Raw genomic sequence first — 19,245 nt, 5'->3', positions numbered from 1 at the left:
TTACTTGAGATGGTATATACCTCTGAGAGGGGTGGAAATCAAATAGGATAAAGAAAAGGCACACAGAGAGCCTCAAAGGTCCTTTTTTAAAGCTGAGTTCTAAGTATATATATGTACATGATCTCATTGTTCTTTATTTTTCACATATAGTACACAAACACACATAACACATTGTCACCTACCTTAACACATTTTTAGAAAATAAACATTTGGAAAGTAAATAAACATTAAACAATCAATATAGAAGGTCATAAATCTAATTAAAGAGTTCCAGAAGAATTTTATTTATTCATGAGAGACATAGAGAGACAGAGACATAGGCAGAGGCAGAAGCAAGGTCCCTGAGGGGAGCCCAATGCAGAACTCAATCCCAGAACCCCAGGATCACTCCCTGACCAAAAGCAGATGCTCAACCACTGAGCCACCCAGGTATCTTTTAAAAAATTAAGGAAAGGAGAGAATCCAAAACAGAAGAATGGTTAAAGAAATTTCTGGGATGATGACTAGGAAGCCCTAGATTACAGTTTATAGCAAGCCTATAGCTCACAGCATGTCCAGATATAAATCTTCCCAGACTGGAACAGAAGAATGAAAGGGACTCCAGAAAGAACATGCCTAATGTTTACAAAATATAATTAATAGGTTACTGTATATGAACATATGCTATATTAAGATAAATTGTACAGTTCTATCAGAAGGTCTGCGGCTGAGTAGGTGGCAGTTACACACACAAAAAAAAACTTAAGCAAACAAAAACAAAACAATGAGGTCAGTAATTTTTTTTAAAGTGTACAAGAAAGGATATATAATCTATGAGCCACATAGTATACTATGTGGCTCAGCTGTAAACTGTTTCTACAATTATCATAATGGATATAATAAATAATGATTTAATCAAAAATTAAAATTATATTGGGAGTCTCTAAGGAATGGAAGGATGAGTATAGGGGTAAACAGAGAATTGCTAAATCCTCATTACCAATGGTAGTATATCCAAAATTGAAAAAAACTTTTAGGTTTCAGCACAAACATGTTATTTAGAAATGTAGAAGTAAATACCATAAGAAACAACCAAAGGCATTAAGAGTAGTTGCCTCAAGGAAGCATGACTTGTGAGTAAGGGGATCATTATTTTCATTATGAACTTTGTAGTATTGTTTTACTTTTTAAACTAGATATTTATATAAATCTAAAAAACTGTAATTATTTTTTAAAAGATTTTATTTATTTATTTATTTGACAAAGCACAAGCAGGGGGAGTGGCAGAGGGAGAAGGAGAAGCAGACTCCCCACTGAGCGAGGAGCCCAATATGGGGCTCAATACCAGGACCTTGGGATCATGACCTGAGCACAAGGCAGACACTTAACCAACTGAGCCACCCAGGAGTCCTTAAAAAAGGTATAATTCAATTAAAAGTACAACTCACCTCAAAGAAAGCCCATCACCAACAATAACCTAATAGCTGATAGATTTTATTTTGAATAGACTTTGAGCATTAAGAATTAAATTTACTCATAATTCCATGTTGTAACAATGTATATGAGCAGAGTCACAAATAATTTCATTTAGAACTTAATCATTACGGTACTAGGAGCAGTACAACAAGGTCACAGAAGTAGTTCAGAGGTGTTAAGATCTGGGCTTTGGAGTCAGAGAAATGTAATTTCAAATCCTGGCTCCATCACTTAAAGTGACCTTAGGCAGTTACTGTTTTGTCTTTATATATCAATTCAACTGGAAAAAAAAAAAGGAGGTAACAATACTTATCTCAGAGTGATATGAAATGCAATTAGTATGATGCCTAGTGTAGCATTCAATAAATAGGAGCTATCATGGTTATAATTAACTATGCCACAACGGTTTAATAAAATAAAGCAAATTCTTGACCTAAACATCCGCAATTATTAATAATCATAATTGCCACCACACAGTAGCCAATTCTTGAAAATAAAGGGTTTTTAGAACCTCTGACGATCAAAACATACAATATTACTATTATAAAATGAATGATTATTTGTCTAAAATAAAACTGGGTAGTTTTTAAATAAAATTTATAAAATATACTAAAATTCTATAAAAATTGAATAATGGATAATAATAATGTCATTCTGTTTGAATATAATTAAGTAGTACCTAGAAAATAAGAGACTACTGTTTCTTCTAAATAGTACAGAAATAAAGAAATATCAAGTAATTGGGACGCCTGGGTGGCTCAGCAGTTGAGCACCTCCTTTGGCCCAGGGTGTGATCCTGGAGTCCGGGATTGAGTCCGACATTGGGTTCCCTGTGTGGAGCCTGCGTCTCTCTCTGCTTCTCTGCCTGTCTCTCTCATGAATAAATACATAAACTTAAAAAAAAAAAGAAATATCAAGTAATTAGGATAAGTAGAAAAGTATAAATCAAGGTGTGATGCATGCTCTTTAGAACTAAAATAGAGGGGCAGCTTGGGTGGCTCAACGGTTTAACGCCGCCTGCAGCCCAGGGTGTGATCCTGGAGACCCAGAATCGAGTCCCACATCGGGCTCCCTGCATGGAGCCTGCTTCTCCCTCTGACTGTGTCTCTGCCTCTCTCTCTCTGTGTCTCTCATGAATAAATATTTTAAAAAACTAAAATAGAATAATTACTACTGCAATTATAAATCTATATACTCTGAGTACAGCTATGTAAAAATTTTGTATATATATTTATAAGCCAATATTGGGAGAGAATTAATAAATAAAAATAGCCATTGTATTTGGCAGATAAGAGTTAACTGAATTTCTTGGGATTTATTTTTTAAATAATTTAAAAATATTTTAATTTAAAAATATTTTAAAAATAATTTTTAAAGGAACTCTGACATAGGAGATAAGCAACATATCCTTGGAACATTAAGGAAAAGCTTTCTATAGTGCACTATAGCAGGTCAATAAAGCAAATTTGTCATTAAAGTGAACTGCAGCTTGCCATTGCACAGGAAGGCCCATTATAGCAGTTATTACTAATCATTTGGACCAATGTACATTTATAACACAAATTTGTCATTTATGAAAGAACAGCCATCATTTAAAATGCTGAAATCAATAAGATTAATGCTTTATAGTGCTAGCTTCTAGCTTCAGGACTAATTTTACAGATTCCTTTGTGATCAAAATGGAATTTGCCAGATGTTCTTTCTCTTTTTATCCATTTAATATATTTTATAACCTTTAATAGTAATGATCAAAATCTGGGCTAGCTTTTTAAATGGACAAAGCAGCTTATTTCCTTAAGTATATAACCATTTACAAGTGCTTTTCAAGCTTATCTGGAACTCAAAGCATTATTAGATTCCAGGCATCATTCTGGATATTTAAGCGGAAACAAGAATCTCTCTGCTCCTGCTGCAAATTTTCCACCTTGGTATCTGGCATCAGAACTATTTCCACAGTAATTTGCTGTGAGGACTTTACAAGACAGCCATATAATAAATGCTTTATATTGTCAAGAACCACAAAGATATGTTTTTTTTTTTTTTTTTGAAAAAGCACTCTTTCCCTTTTACAGAGAAGGAAACCTGTAGAGAAATTAATACAACTCACCAAAGTACAGCAAGTTGGAAAAACTGGACTAGAATGAGTACTTTTGTCCTCAAATCCTGTTAGTCCAATACGCATGCTATTTTCCGTTTCTTAATTAAATCACATCTTTGTCAGTTACTTCATCAGCTGATTTTTAAGCATGGAAAACGACAGAGAAAGGCTCAAGAGAGTTAGGTGTCAGATGAAATAATACCAACTGTTCCAAAGTAGCATGAATTTGCCCAATGGCCATGATTTTCTCTCCCATTTGTCAGTGTCTTCCATTCTGTCTGAATTCAGACTTGTAGAAAATCTGAAGAGGTCTTTTTTTATGTTATACTTCAATAAATCATTTGTACTCCCTGAAGTCTAGACTCAGAGTTGCTATTTGTTTTAAGGCAGGAAAAAAAATGTTTCAAAGCAACTTTTGTTTTCTGTTAAAATGATAGTCCTTTCAAATCACTAGTGCCAATGTAGACACACATACAAATACTATTCTAATCTTTCGTAACCTGTATTAGGTTTTTAACTTTATATTAGAAAAATTTGGGGCACCTGGGTGGCTCAGTTGGTTAAGCGTCCGACTCTTGATTTTGGCTCAGGTCATGATCTTAGGGTCCTGGGAGAAAGCCCCACATTCAGCATGGAGTCAGCTTGAGATTCTCTCTCTCTCTGTCCCTCCCCACTGTGATCGCTTGCACTCTCTCAAATAAATAAATAAATCTTTAAAAAAAATTTTAAAATAAATCAGATAATTTTACCAACCAAAGCATAAGCAATGTAATTACCTACAAATGGTAGTAGATAGTTAACTGCTAATTCTTTTGAGAGAGTCTATAATAAGCAATATGATATATGCTGGTAGAACTCTGTCTTAAATGAAACTTGTGGCATAGGAACACCCATCTGTGAAACAGTTAATCATACCATCCATCGTCTTTATGCTTCTATTATAAATCAAATCACCACCGCACAGCTGTTACTATATTAGAGATAATGGATTTTTCAACTGCTGTCCAAGCAGTTAACTCTCAAAACATTTTGCTATGAAAAGTTTTCAAATTTGGGGTTGCAACTGTAGTATTACCTAGATTGCATGCATAATTACATTACTTCTGTTACAGTGAATTGAGCCAAATTTATTTGATTCTGTTTTGTTCCATCTCTCGGGAAATTTTAGGGGCCTCAGGTCCTGCTATGAACTCTAAAGAGTGTAATGTGATTTGAAAGGTTCTAAAAATATCACAGGTTTGCCTGGGCTCACTTAGAAGGGTGGATGATTCAATTACAAGTGTCAAAATTTGATTCCTCATTTTTCGGGATATGACAGCTGCAGCAAACCTTGCCAGGATTCCCTTATCTTCACAGTGCTTCTCTTTGAAGTATTTAAAGAAGATTTCATAATCTTTGCAATTTAGCTCTAGGATTTCTATCGGTAGCTGTAGAATGAATTGGTGGGACCTTTCTAAAGCTTCTTATAAACATTATTTGACCAAGCACATTTTTAACTGCAAACATAACTGCAAAACAGGTGAGCTTCTTGTAATGGTTAGGGAACAAAATACAATGGACTCTATACACATACACCATTAACCAGGGGTGACCTTTCAATGCATGAAGTGCCAATGGAACCTTAACTAGAGGTTCATTTGTTACTATAAAAAAGTTCAGACGCTGGGGCGCCTGGGTGGCTTGGTAGGTTGAGCGACTGACTCTTGGTTTTGGCTCAGGTCGTGATCTCATGGGTGATGGGATCAAATCCTGCATCAGGCTTCACGCTCAGTAGGAAGTCTGCTTGAGATTTTCTCCCTCTGTCTCTCCCCTAGCCCTTCTAAGATAAATAAATCTTAAAACAAACAAACCAAACTTCAGAATCAAAATGCAGGCATTTATTTAAATGACAGCTCTAGGAAGGGTACCATCATTGCATCATCAGGGCTGATTTTTTATTTGCTTTTTCAAATAATTAAAGCAGAGATTCAGAGATATCAAGTTGACTAAGATGGGAAAGATCCGTAACTATGAGACTACTACAAGAGGCATAGGCTTGATCCTTTGCTCTTCCATTAAGAGAGATAGTCATCACACTCAGATTGCCACTTGTGAAACAGCAGAATTTTTATTTACCAAAGAATTAATGGAGGCTACCAGATTAAATGGCAGATTTAGGTTTATGGTCAGGTGTCTAAAAATAACTTTATTTATACAAAGAAATACACAGCTATGGTTAGGATGAAGAGTTAATATAAATCATTTTTCTTATATCAACTGAAGCCTATTAAGAAGTGCCAAGACATACATTTTTAATATTATCACTTTTCTATGGAAAACATACATACATCTAGATTATACTATATACTTTCAGATTTCTACACATTTATTAAGTGCCTGTTACATGTCAGGTATTAAGTAAATGATGGTGAACAAGAGATAAGCCTCTGCCACTGTGGAGCTTATTACTTTCTTAGGGGAAGCAGAAACTGAACAAGTGATCTTAAGCGTGTTGTATGTTAACAACACACAGGAACAGAGTGCTATGGGAGTACACCTCAGGGTCATGGGGTATGAGCTGGGGAAATTGTAAGGGTATTATTTTGGAAGACATGCTCCTTAGTTAAGTTCATTATGTTATCTTTAAAAAATCATACCACAGCAATCTTTTATTAACAACTCAGAGCCAAATATATGACCATTAACTATTATGCTTTACTATAATACTATGTTTTTCTGTCTCCTCTCACACTGAATCCTGCATAAAGTTAGATAATTCTATGTAAACATTTTAAGAGCACTCCAAATTATAGAAAGCTAAGGTCACTTAATATTAAAATTTTGTCCAAATAATTCAAGTTAACATAACTTAGAATAAGAGCAATAGTTTGCGTTTAGAAGGACCTAACAAAAAATCACATGAGGATTCTAACCTCGGAGAGGAATTTTTGGGTCATATAGTAATTCTGTGCTTGACTTTTGAAGAAGTCATACTTTTTTCTACAGCAGTTACAGCACCTTATAGACAAGGAAACTGAGGCACAGAGGAATTCAGTAAATGTCAAGGCTGAAGAGCTGACAGATGGCAGAAAAGAGATCTGCACAAAGGTGTTCTGGCTCCAGAGCTGATTCTTTTAACCTCTACAGAATTCTCTTAACCTCCTCATTTACTGACATGGAAAAATCTCCAAGATTTTTTTTTTTTTTTTTATGATAGTCACAGAGAGAGAGAGAGAGAGAGAGAGGCAGAGGCACAGGCAGAGGGAGAAGCAGGCTCCATGCACCGGGAGCCCGACGTGGGATTCGATCCCGGGTCTCCAGGATCGCGCCCTGGGCCAAAGGCAGGCGCCAAACCACTGCGCCACCCAGGGATCCCACAAGACTTTTATTAAAAGCAAGTTGTACAGTATGTTCAGTATAATATCATTTATATTTTTTAAAAACCCACAAAACAGGGATGCCTGGGTGGCTCAGTGGTTGAGTGTCTGCCCTTGGTTCAGGGCAAGATCCCGGAGTCCCAGGATCGAGTCCCAGATGGGGATCCCTGCATGGAGTCCACTTCTCCCTCTGCCCATGTCTCTGCCTCTCTTTCTGTGTCTCTCATGAATAAATAAAATCTTAAAAAAAAAAAAACCATAAAACAGTATTATCTATATCTATCTTTAGAAAAAAGACTGAAATACACAAAACTGGAAACAGTGGTTTCCCTCTGGTAAAGGGACTAAGGGACTTGGAGGTTTGCCAAGGAAGACTGTTACTTTATGTGAATTGTTTGATTTTCATACCACAAGAATATATTCAGGTATTACTTGTATAATCAGAGTTTTTTTAAGATTAGAAAAAACCCCAAAGCATTGATTCAGTCCAATCCCTTTTTTCTACTAAATGCACAAATTATTTCTAAAATGTCCCTCACCTAGCTTCTGTCATAATATTTTAAATAGTGAAGCACTCTACCAAAGCAGCCTGCTTCACTACTAAAGAAAGCTTAAGTTGTAGAAATTTTTCCTTGCAGTCAATCAAATATTTCTTTCTTACTATTGGTCCTAATTCTGCCTTCTGTCAAACAAACAAGAATACCAATCCATCTGTGTAGGGGTCCCCAAGATCATCCCCAGGTTCAATGGTTTGCTAAGAGGACTCAAAGAACTCCGAATATAGCCATACACTTGGCAATGCTTTATTACAGTGAAAACATAAAAGCAAAACCAGCAAAGGAAAAAGGCACATGGGATGAAATCCAGAGGAAACCAGGGGCAAGCTTCCAAGAGTCTTCTCCCTTAGTTCCTCCAGCAATGAGTTATAACAATATTTGTGAAATGTTGCCAACCAGGTAAGTTCATTAGAGACTCGGCACACAGGCATTTTACTCGGGGGCTGGTCATGGACGCACACTCTCTGCCCAGCCCTCACGGAAGTCCAGGCTCTGAGAAGGAAAGCAGGTGTTCAACATAAACTACATTCTTTGTACATGAGGCTTAGGCACAGTGAGCAATTCTTATCAGGGAATGGTGGGAATCTTTCTAAATTCCAAGTTCCTAGATGCCAGCCAAGGGCCAAACTTGCAAACAAGATTTTCTAAGAATAGCAGTTTCAGGCCTGCTATGTTAACTTGTTCTGTACACACACCATCCTTTCCATAATCCTTTTGAAATTTAAAAGCAATTCTATTATGCCTTTTTTTTTGTTCTCAGTTAATACATAATCAATTTTTCCTATGAAAATTGCCAGACTTTTCATCCATTTTGGTCACATTCACTGGACTCTGCCTTGACTATGTCCTTCTTAAAACATATACCAAGAATATAAATAGTATTCCAGGTATAATTTCACCATAAATAGGATATTACATTTTTATTAATGGAGTATAAAAATTTATTTTCTAATTCTGCATCACTCACGGGTGATGTATTGAGATGGCAGACAAAACTTGCATTCTACAACATTGTGTTCATAATCCTGTTAATGGGATTTTGTTTGTTTTAGCACACTGCTCCTACCTCCCAAGATGACTTTGAACCCTAATTCTATCATCTCTCTCAGGCTGACTATACCTTTAAGCTTCCTGTTATGTGAAAATTATTAAGAGTTCTGGAGGGAGACCACCTCAATTCAAATCATGGTACTACTTACTAGCCATGTGATCTTGGGTAAGTTAGCACAAATCCTCTATGTGCCTCAGTTCCTGTATCTGTACAAACTGGGAATAATGATCATAACTATTTTGTAGAGTTGTTCAAGAAAATGAATGAGATAATGTATATAATAAGCCTAGGATTTCTCTGGTTCATTGTAACTACATAATAAACATTAATTAATCTAAATTATTGATAATAATAAACAGGTTGGTATCAAGGACAAAGCTCCATGGCATTTTTTTGGTAACTTCTCTCTGAGATGACAGCATTCAAAATTCTTTGAGAATATCAATTCAACAGATTTATACTTACTACATACTAAAATCCAATATAAAATACCTCAAGATATAAAAAAAGATACTCATTATTATCAATTTTTAGTTATGTGAAGAGACTACAGTCTCTAAATTTAATGTTCTTACACCTACCAAATACCGGTGTGAAGAGAAAGAAATCAAGATAGACTAGACTGGCAAGAAAATTTCTACCGCTGAGAAGATAATTTCATTAGTTCAAGAAATTCCTATTCATGTCAGAAGTCTGGCACAATAAAAGATAAACACGTTCCTGTGCTTACTGCCATAATTAAGGCAATAAAATGAAAATAAAATGTTCAAGTGATACAGTACAATGAAAAAAAAGGAGTATTTTTAGACACTTCATATTTTATTAATAAGAAACACCCAGGGAATACTAATGAAAAAGTCTAATGAAGAACAAATGCTTGTAGCACTTATTATCTGCAAACAGAAGAGCTAAAATTCTCAAATTGTAACATCTGGAATATTAAGTTTAATAGGAGTAGAAAGCATCAAAATGCATACTTCAATATTGAACTTTAAAAACTGCTAGCTGACCTCTAAAAAGAAAATGACAAAGGAATATATTACTATATGTATAATATTTGTTACATTTATCCTTATTAACACAGTCACATTTCTAAATTCTTCCAAGAAAAGATTAATCAAACAACCACATATGGATAATCAAGGAACAAAGGTTTACATCCAAACAAATGGCTGACATACAGTTTCTAGTAAGCTAACAGTGACTGTCAGACCTGCGTTCAAATCCTTACTCTGCAACTCACTAACCATGTGATTTTGGGCATGTTACTTAAATTTTTCTAAGCCTATTTTCCCAATCACAAAATGGAGATAATATTTACCTTACAGGTTTTTTGAGAGGATGAAATTAGGATATATTGCATGTGTGTTTTACTGTGGTTAAACACACGAAGTATAAAATTTATCCTTTTAACCATTTTTAGGTGTACAGTTCTGTGACAGTAAGTATATTCACACCATTGTGCAATTGTCACCAAGAATGTGTCTCTGCCTCTCTGTGTCTCTCATGAATAAATAAATAAAATCTTTAAAAAATAAAATAAATTAAATAAAAAATTTAAGATTTTAAAATAAAAAAAATAAAGATTGAACACATGGTAACTGCTCCATGAACAGAGTAGCTAAAATGACTTTCATTAATGTTCTTATCCTGAGTCTGTGTAAATTATTTATCCAAAAAACAAAAACTATTTCATATGTACTGCTACTGAATTGTACCCAGTTTGGGAAATATTAATTTCAAGTTTTAAGCTGTAAACTATATTCTTAGCTTTCAAATTCTTCACTTAAGTGACTGACAAAAATATAAAAATATCAAGAGCTAATGCTTAACTGAGCACTCAGCATGTGCTGTGCTATTCTAAGCACTTTTCAGGTATTAATTCATTTAATCTGTACAATAATAATTCTAGGAGGTATATTTTACAGGTGAGTACAAAGAGGTTACAGAATCTGCCCAAGGTTAACTAGCTGTAAGATGATAAAGCCAGTATCTGCACTCAAGCAACCAATTTCTAGAGCTATGCCCTTAACCATTCCACTCTATCACCTTTCACACATGTAGTAACATGAAGCTCATGGGAATGATGACTTCCAGATGCCAGATGTTATATGATGACTAAGCCTTCCAGTTTCTTGGAAGCTTTGACATTATTTCATGTGTTCTTTATAATGACAGTGAAGAGCAATTACCCCCATTTTATAGATTAATTAATGATTTGTTCAAGGTCAACAGGAACATGTGAGAAAGACCTGGACCCCAGCTTGGCCACTTATTACTTATAAGTGCATCTATAATCTCCCTAAGCTTCACCCAATTGTAAAACAAAAATAACAGTAACAAAAATATAAGAAATAAAAAAGTACGTGTTTGCAAAGCATCTAGCAGAGAGCCTTATATTTATACAAGTGCGCAATTAATGTTAGCCCCTCTTTTTCTTCATTCTCCTATTTGCGACTCTGGTATACTTATTCTTTCTAAATGCCGTGCTACTACTTGATACTCTCTCACCAACTGTATTAACATATGGGTGGCAAAAAACATGATTTTTGGTGATTACCATGTGATACCAAATGAAACCTCACTGAAGTCCAGCTATATTATATAATTTTAAGTATAACAAACTTCCTCCCTTTTGTCCATATGGTCTATCACTTTAACAAAGTAGAATTTAAAACTGGTCTACCAAGATTTGTTCTTTACAAAATTATGCTTAATGTTCCCCAATACCTTCTGTTCTTTTAGGTAACTGCCAAATGATTTACTTGATTTGTTCTAGTTTCTGACCAGATATTGTTTAAAAATTAAATTGACCTTATGATTTCCAAAATTATCTTTTTCCCTTTAAAAAAAAGTATGCTTTTTCTGTCATCAGATACTTCTCTTATTCACTATAATTTATCAAAAATAAAACTTAATAGGTTGGCACTATGTTCTTTATCCTCACATTTGCATAGAAGGAATATCTAATGGTGAATTTATAAGCGCTATTCATGCCAAATGTGGCCATGGCTATTAGTATTTCTTGTCAATTGGGCAGCATTTTCTTAAGACAAAAATGGTAGGAGGTAGCATGGTCTCTTATAAAACAAAACTGCTGCATAATTAACCTCCCTCCCGCCTCCCGCTGGATTGCAAGGATGTCACGAAGCACACCCTGTTGGGTTCCAAGTAACATTTAAAATATTCCCATCTCTTAAAGCAATCTGGAAGTGGATATTAAAAGCCAAAGGAATTTTTCAGTCAAGTGATGACTGGTGAAATCTGCTACTTCCCAAAAAGCTAAAGGCATCCTGGGAGGCTAACAATTGGAAACACCACAGAGAAAAGTGGTATCGTGGGAACAACTCACTTGTGTTTGGCACTGTGAAGGTTCACTGCCAATTTGTAACAGTGTGAATTTGGTAACTATTCAAAGCCAAAAATGAAGTTTAGATATGAGCAGCTTTTCAAAGTAGCTTTTGCTGAGCCTTAGTAGCTAAGTAGCTAATAAAATAAATGATTTATAAGAAGTGGTGAAGTACAGGCAATGATTGGGAATTAAAATATAATCTATCACTTCCTTAAAAAAAATCATTGTGCTTTAAGACAAGATATTGTGCTTCATTTATTCATTCTTTCTTGAGCTAATTTTATGAAAATGAGATGAGGGATTTTATTTGTGGTACTTAAGTTTAGCCGTATATATAAATGGCTATTAGTATTACTCGTCCTACTAATCTCACAAGTCTGACAGAAGGATAAATCAAATAATAGCTTTTAAAACATTGTTCAAAAATTTAAGTTTATACCAACATAAGATTGAGTTGTATTTTTAAAATTTATAAGCATCTACAGTAAAGTCATTTAAATGGTGCCAGTCTCAGTGGCCAAACACACATTACTGACAAAGCAACTTCGGGATATCATTTTCTCAGCCCTTTATGGAATGACATTTATCAATGAATATGAATTTTTGTCTTATCTGTTAGTTTCTATTCATTTTGTCTTACTTTTATAACAATATTTATAATTAATAAATCCAATATAAATTTGCTTAATTAAAAAGTAAAAATTTGGAACATTATCTCATAAAATTACTAAGATCTGTCATCATAGAGCAAGAACATCTTAATATAATTGCAAGGATTTTTCAGTCTCAAACCAGGTTTTATAAAATAAGATTAACTTTCTACTACTGACAACCAAACTAAAAAAGTCAAAAACATGAATGTTTTCAAATAAAAACAATACTCATATCACACCTCAACTTACATCATCTCCCTTCAAAACTTCGGTGCCATCAAATTCACGGGTCTGATTTGTCTTCACTGACACTTCTCTCTCTAGGTTGGCTAGCTTCTCCTTTGCTTCCTGAAGTTCCTCAGCTTTGGCTTCTTTTTTACGAGATATAATGGATGCCTAATTGAGTATTAAATATGAATGTAAAATTAGACACACAATCAACTTTCTATTATCTTGTAAAAGTATTGATTTTTAAGATTTTACCAAGCTAAATTTTCAATATCAGGTTGGCTTCTCCTAACCAATACCATTTGCCCTCCCACCTATCATCATCAGTTATCTGTTTAATATGAGTATACAATATATACTAAATATCAACCCAAAACATTTAAAAGACAAAAGCCCTGAAAATATAGCTACATCAGCGAGAAACAAAAATAGTAGTAATAAAAATATTAAAATACTGTCATGTAACACTCAAACGTTAATGAAGATACTTTCTAGGTAAGTAAATAGAAGCTCTCCTTAAGTCTGTTCATGGTAGGTTTCCTTTCATTGAAAGAAAACAATGTTTTATTCTCAAAACTACAACATAGGTATCTTACCTAAAATCAATATCCATACTCTGAAAATGAAATGTTCAAACATTTATTATATTTGGGGCATTCTAATAAATAAAGTGCAGGTTTAAAATCAAACATGTGACTCACCAGAATTAGAGAAATGTTTACATAATCCAAATGGCTGCTCTTAGCCATGAATGTAGCACTTTATATTACTTAGCAACTTTTGGGGGATTTCCTTAAATGAATCATGGCTGAACTAGTTTAAGAAAAACATTAGCCAAACTCTTAAGTGAAATAGTACAAATATTTTCTTCACACAAAATTGGCAGAGAAGGGGAAATCTCTAATGCAAACCCTTTAAACAAGTCTATTTTCTCTGTTTAAAAAATGAAAAGATAGATGATGAAGGAATGTTTCTCTCTATGGAATTATTCTAGCTGAGAGAGAGAGAGAGAGAGAAGGAATGGTAAGAGTACCAGAACCATACAGGAATTGATGGTATACTTCCTTAACACAAAATAAATAAAAAACTCAGCCCAAACCTGTATCTTTTTTTTTTTTTTTTAAAGATTTAATTGAGAGAGAGCAAGAGCGAGCATGAGCTGTGGGGAGGGCCCGAGAGGGAGAAGAAGAGGCAGACTCTCCAGTGAGCAGGGAGCCTGAGGTGGGATTCAATCCCCAGACCCCAAGATCATGACCTGAGCTAAAGGCAGATGCTTAACTGGTTTAGCCACCCAGGTGTCCCCAGGATCTTATTTAATAGAGAAACATAAGAGTATATCCTACTAAATCTGGAACAAGGTAAAAATACCCATTATCTCCACTATAATTTAATATTGTGTTGAAGGTATTTGCTCATACCATTAGAAGAGAAAGTAATTAGAAGTGTAAGAATCTGACAGAAAAAGTTGGAGTTTTCATAGTATATGATTATATACCTAAAAAAAAAACAAGAGAATCTATGGGAAAACAGTAAACAAATCAATAGCACTTTTAGACAAATCAATCAGAAGGCATAAGGAAAGAAAAGCCCTCAATTATTAAGAGCAAAAAATAAAATATGTAAGCAAGAGAAGTTCCAAAACCTTAAGGAAAACAAACACTCCTAAAAAAGCAAAAAATAAATTTGCATAAATGGAGACACGAAGACTCAAATATCATAAACACGTAAGCTCTGAGGTAAAAAATAAATATAAAGCAAACCCAATAATTAAAAAATTTTTTTCAAGAGCTGGATAAGTTGATAATAAAGCTTACTGAAATAACATACAAACAAGAATTGTAAGTAAAATCCTGAGAAAGTAGAGCAATTTGGGGATGAACATAGCTACTTTAATCAGTTATTTGAACTTGATTACAAAGCTTCTGTAAATGTTAATATGAATACCTGAACAGATAGGCCAATGGAAAAATAGGAAATCCAATAGTATTTTTAAATTAGAACAAACAGAATCTCAAAGCCATAGGGAAAAAAATGGACTTTTTACTAACTGGCATTAGGACAGTTAGATAATTGGATAGCTATATACAATAAATAGCACAGCCCAGAAAAAATTCTAAATAGATCAGAGACTTAAGTATAAAAAATTAAACATAGAAGTTCAAAAAGAAAACTTGAATAAATTTCTCTATAACTTACAAGAGGAAAAACATTCCTAACTATGCCTCAAAACCTGAAATAACAAGAGAAAAAACTATTAAATTTGATTTCATAAAAATAAAGAACTTTCTCATGGTGACACAACACTGTAAGCAAAGTAAAAAGGCAAATACCAAAGTAGGGGAAAATGTTACAATTGTAAGTAAGACAAAGTAAATATTTCTTTTCTTGTTTTTTTGTTGTTTTTTTTTTTAAGATTTTATTTATTTATTCATGGGAGACACAGAGAGAGAGAGGCAGAGACACAGGCAGAGGGAGAAGCAGGCTCCATGAAGGGAGCCTGACATGGGACTTGATCCCGGGTCTCCAGGATCAGGCCCTGGGCTGAAGGTGGCGCTAAACCAATGAGCCACCTAGGCTGCCTTGTTTTGTTTTGTTTTGTTTTGTTTCTTAAATAGGCTCCACAAATACCCACCATTCGCTTCGACGTGGATGGACCTGGAGGGTATTATGCTGAGTGAAATAAGTCAATCGGAGAAGGACAAACATTATATGGTCTTATTCATTTGGGGAATATAAATAACAGTGAAAGGGAATAAAGGGGAAAGGAGGAAAAATAAGTAGGAAATATCAGAAAGGGAGACAGAACATGGAAGACTCCTAACTCTGGGAAAGGAACTGGGGGTGGTGGAAGGGGAGGTGGGCGGGGGGTGGGGGTGACTGGGTGGCGGGCACTGAGGTGGGCACTTGACGGGATGAGCACTGGGTGTTATTCTGTATGTTGGCAAATTGAACACCAATAAAAAATAAATTTGTTTTAAAAATATGTAAAAAAGGGGATCCCTGGGTGGTGCAGCGGTTTGGTGCCTGCCTTTGGCCCAGGGCGCGATCCTGGAGACCCGGGATCAAATCCCACATCGGGCTCCCGGTGCATGGAGCCTGCTTATGTCTCTGCCTCTCTCTCTCTCTCTCTCTCTGTGACTATCATAAATAAATAAAAATTTAAAAAATATGTAAAAAAAAAAAAAAAGAAGGGGAGGTGGGTGGGGGGATAGGGTAACTGGGTGATGGGCAGTGAGTGGTCACTTGATGGGATGAGCATTGGGGGTTATACTATGTGTTGGCAAATCGAACTTAAATAAAAACAAATGTAAAAAAAAAAAAAAAAAAAGGCTCCACACCCAGCACAGAGCCAATACGAGCTTGAATTCGTGATCCTGAGATCAAGACGTGAGCTGAGGCCAACAGTCGGATGCTTAACTGACTGAGCCACCCAGGTGCCCCAAGAGTATATATTTCTAATATATAAAGAAAAAAAGGCCAACAACCCTATAGAAAAAGTGAGGATATAGACATAAAGGGACAATTAAAAAGGAATTAAAACGACTGTTACTCATGTGAGAAAATGCTCAACCTTGTTTATAAGATAAGCAAAAATTAAAACTATCACAGGATACAATTTCTCATCTACAAAGGTGGTAAAACTCTAAAAGTTCAACAACAAACTCTACTGGGAGGCAGTGAGGAAATAGGCATCTCCTGCACTGCAGGTGGAAACATGAAATGCTATAACTTCTATGGAGAAGAATTTGGCAATATCTAGCAACTTATATATGCATTTACTCTTTGATGCAGCAATCTTACCTCTGGGACTATATCCTGAAGATAACACTGGCAAAAATATGTAAAGACATAAACAAAAAGCCATTCACTGAAGCATGATTTGTAATAGCGAAAGAATGGCAACAACCCAAATGTGCAATTTGTGACTGGCTGCATGAACTGTGGTATAACAACTAAATGGGGTAGTATGTGACTGTGAACACGAATAAAGCATACAACTAAGATGGGTATAAAAAAAAAACCCAACCAGATAATAACAAGTGTTGGCCTGGAGGGTATTATGCTGAGTGAAGTAAGTCAGTCGGAGAAGGACAAACATTATATGTTCTCATTCATTTGGGGAATATAAATAATAGTGAAAGGGAATATAAGGGAAGGGAGAAGAAATGTGTGGGAAATATCAGAAAGGGAGACAGAACGTAAAGACTGCTAATTCTGGGAAACGAACTAGGGGTGGTAGAAGGGGAGGAGGGCAGGGGGTGGGAGTGAACGGGTGACGGGCACTGGGGGTTATTCTGTATGTTAATAAATTGAACACCAATAAAAAATAAATTAAAAAAAATAAATTAATTAATTAAAAAAAAAACAAAAACAACAAGTGTTGGCAAGGATGGGGAGAAATCAAAACCTTCATACACTGTTGGTGGTACTGGTTTGGGAAGATTCTGGCACTTCCTCAAAATCTTAAACACAGAATTATTATATGAGCCAGCAATTCCACTCCTAGGAATATACTCAAGAGAAATGAAAACATATTTTCACACAAATATTTGTACAAGAATGTTCACAGAAGCATTATTTATAATAGTCAAAAGGTAAAATTATCCAAAAGCCCATTAACTGATGTATGGATAAACAAAATATGATCTTTTCATACAATAGAATACTATTCAATAACAAAAAGGATGAACTACTGACTCACACTACAGCATGGATGAACTTTAAAAACTATGCTAAGTGAAAAAAGCCAGCCACAAAGGACCACATATTGTATGAAATGTCCATGATAGGTAAATCTATAGGGAAAGTTTAGTTGCCTAGGGCTAAGGGTTGGGGAGGAAATGTGAAATGACTGCTAATAAAAGGTTTCTTTTTGAGATGGTAAAAATGTTCTAGAATCGACTATGGTGATGGTTGCATGACTCTGAATATACTAAAAGCCACTAAATTGTGCACTTTATATAAGTGAATTGTATGGTATATGAATTGAATCTCAATAAAGTTATAAAAAAAGGAATAAAGATTATTATTATTTTTTAAGATTATTCTTTTTATTAGTATATATCATTAAGAATTTTAAAAAGCTTGGAAAAGTGTATATATTATGCTCTTCCCTAGAAGGAAAATATATGAATCTATGTATATGTATTATGTATATGTATTATTATGAATATATGAATCTATGTATATGTATTATTATTAATGGAATAATAAAATATAAAAATTTTAAATTTTTATTTATTTATTCATGAGAGACACAGAGAGAGAGAGAGAGGCAGAGATACAGGCAGAGGGAGAAGCAGGCTGCATGCAGGGAGCCCGATGTGGGACTCAATTCCGGGACTCCAGGATCACGCCCTGAGGAAAAGGCAGACGCTCAACCGTTGAGCCACCTAGGTGTCCCTAAACTATAAAAATATTTAAAAATTACCTATGAGGGAAGGAAAGATTAGAATGGTTAGCACCAGAGTAGATGCTAGAAACTTCTTTGAGTATTTCTTGTTTTTTGGATTTGACTTGGAATCATGTAAATATTTTAAATAATTATAAAACAAATTATCCCCTAAAAAGTAATCCCTAGGGGTGCCTGGGTGGCTCAGACAGTTAATTGGCCAATGCTATATTTCAGCTCAGGTCATGATCTTGGGGTCCTGGGATTGAGCCTTGCATTGGGCTCTGTGCTTAGCAGGGAGTCTGGTTGAGGATGCTCTTCCTCCCTTACCCTCTGCCCCTTCCTCTACTCCTATGCACACTTGCTCTAAAATAAATACATTTTTTTAAAAAAGTAATTCCTAAAAATAAAAATAAACATATATATGTACCAAATTTAATTTGTACTCATATAGAACTATATTCTAAGTGACTTTAAAATAGTAATTTGGGGACGCCTGGGTGGCTCAGTGGTTGGGGGTCTGCCTTCAGCTCAGGGTGTGGGGCCTGTTTCTACCTCTGCCTGTATCTCTGCTTCTCTGTGCGTGTCTCTCATGAATAAATAAATAAAATCTTTAAAAAAATAAAAACAAAACAGTAATTTATCTAACCCTAGTGGGATATATCCTTAAGATAAAATAAACTAAAAAACAATTTTTAGCAGCAATCATATTTTTGGTGGTAGTATTGTTACTTCTATTTTGAAACGATTGTGTGTAAAGTGTGGATTAAAGCAAATAACTAAATTATGTTAGTGTTACTGAGAATTTTCAATGTGAGATAAGAAGAAAGATGTGAGGGCAGCCTGGGTGGCTTAGCGGTTTAGCACCTGCCTTCAGCCCAGGCGTGAGCCTGGAGACCCAGGATCAAGTCCCACGTCAGGCTCCCTGCATGGAACCTGCTTCTCCCTCTGCCTGTGTCTCTGCCTTCTCTCTCTCTCTCTCTGTCATGAATAGATAAAATAAGAAAGAAGAAAGAAGAAAGAAGAAAGAAAGAAGAAAGAAGAAGAAGAAGAAGTGAGATTGATAGAGGGTAAGTAGAAGCCCAGTAGCCTTGAATCTGACC

The 19,245-nt window shown here is 35.0% G+C and overlaps 1 protein-coding gene across 15 annotated transcripts in view; it reads right to left on the bottom strand.

The window, feature by feature from the left end:
• The window catches only part of IFT81 (intraflagellar transport 81), a 106,448-nt gene that overhangs the window by 64,482 nt on the left and 22,721 nt on the right, over positions 1-19,245 (bottom strand). For 14 of the 15 annotated variants that reach the window (XR_005379150.1, XR_005379147.1, XR_005379148.1 and 11 more), the window contains exon 11: positions 12,772-12,918. Coding sequence is in view for 11 of the 15 variants with exons in the window: in XM_038575025.1 (XP_038430953.1) it covers positions 12,772-12,918 (147 nt within the window). In the remaining 4 variants the exon portion in view is untranslated. Of the gene's footprint in view, positions 1-7,696; positions 7,959-12,771; positions 12,919-19,245 lie in introns of those variants that run through there. The other variant, XM_038575037.1, reaches the window with a different exon arrangement.

Source organism: Canis lupus, chromosome 26 (assembly GCF_011100685.1).
Source record: "Canis lupus familiaris isolate Mischka breed German Shepherd chromosome 26, alternate assembly UU_Cfam_GSD_1.0, whole genome shotgun sequence".
In the NCBI taxonomy this organism is placed as follows: Eukaryota; Metazoa; Chordata; class Mammalia; order Carnivora; family Canidae; genus Canis; species Canis lupus.
The sequence above is the reverse complement of the archived record's forward strand: the minus strand, read 5'-3'. Positions and strand labels throughout refer to the sequence as shown.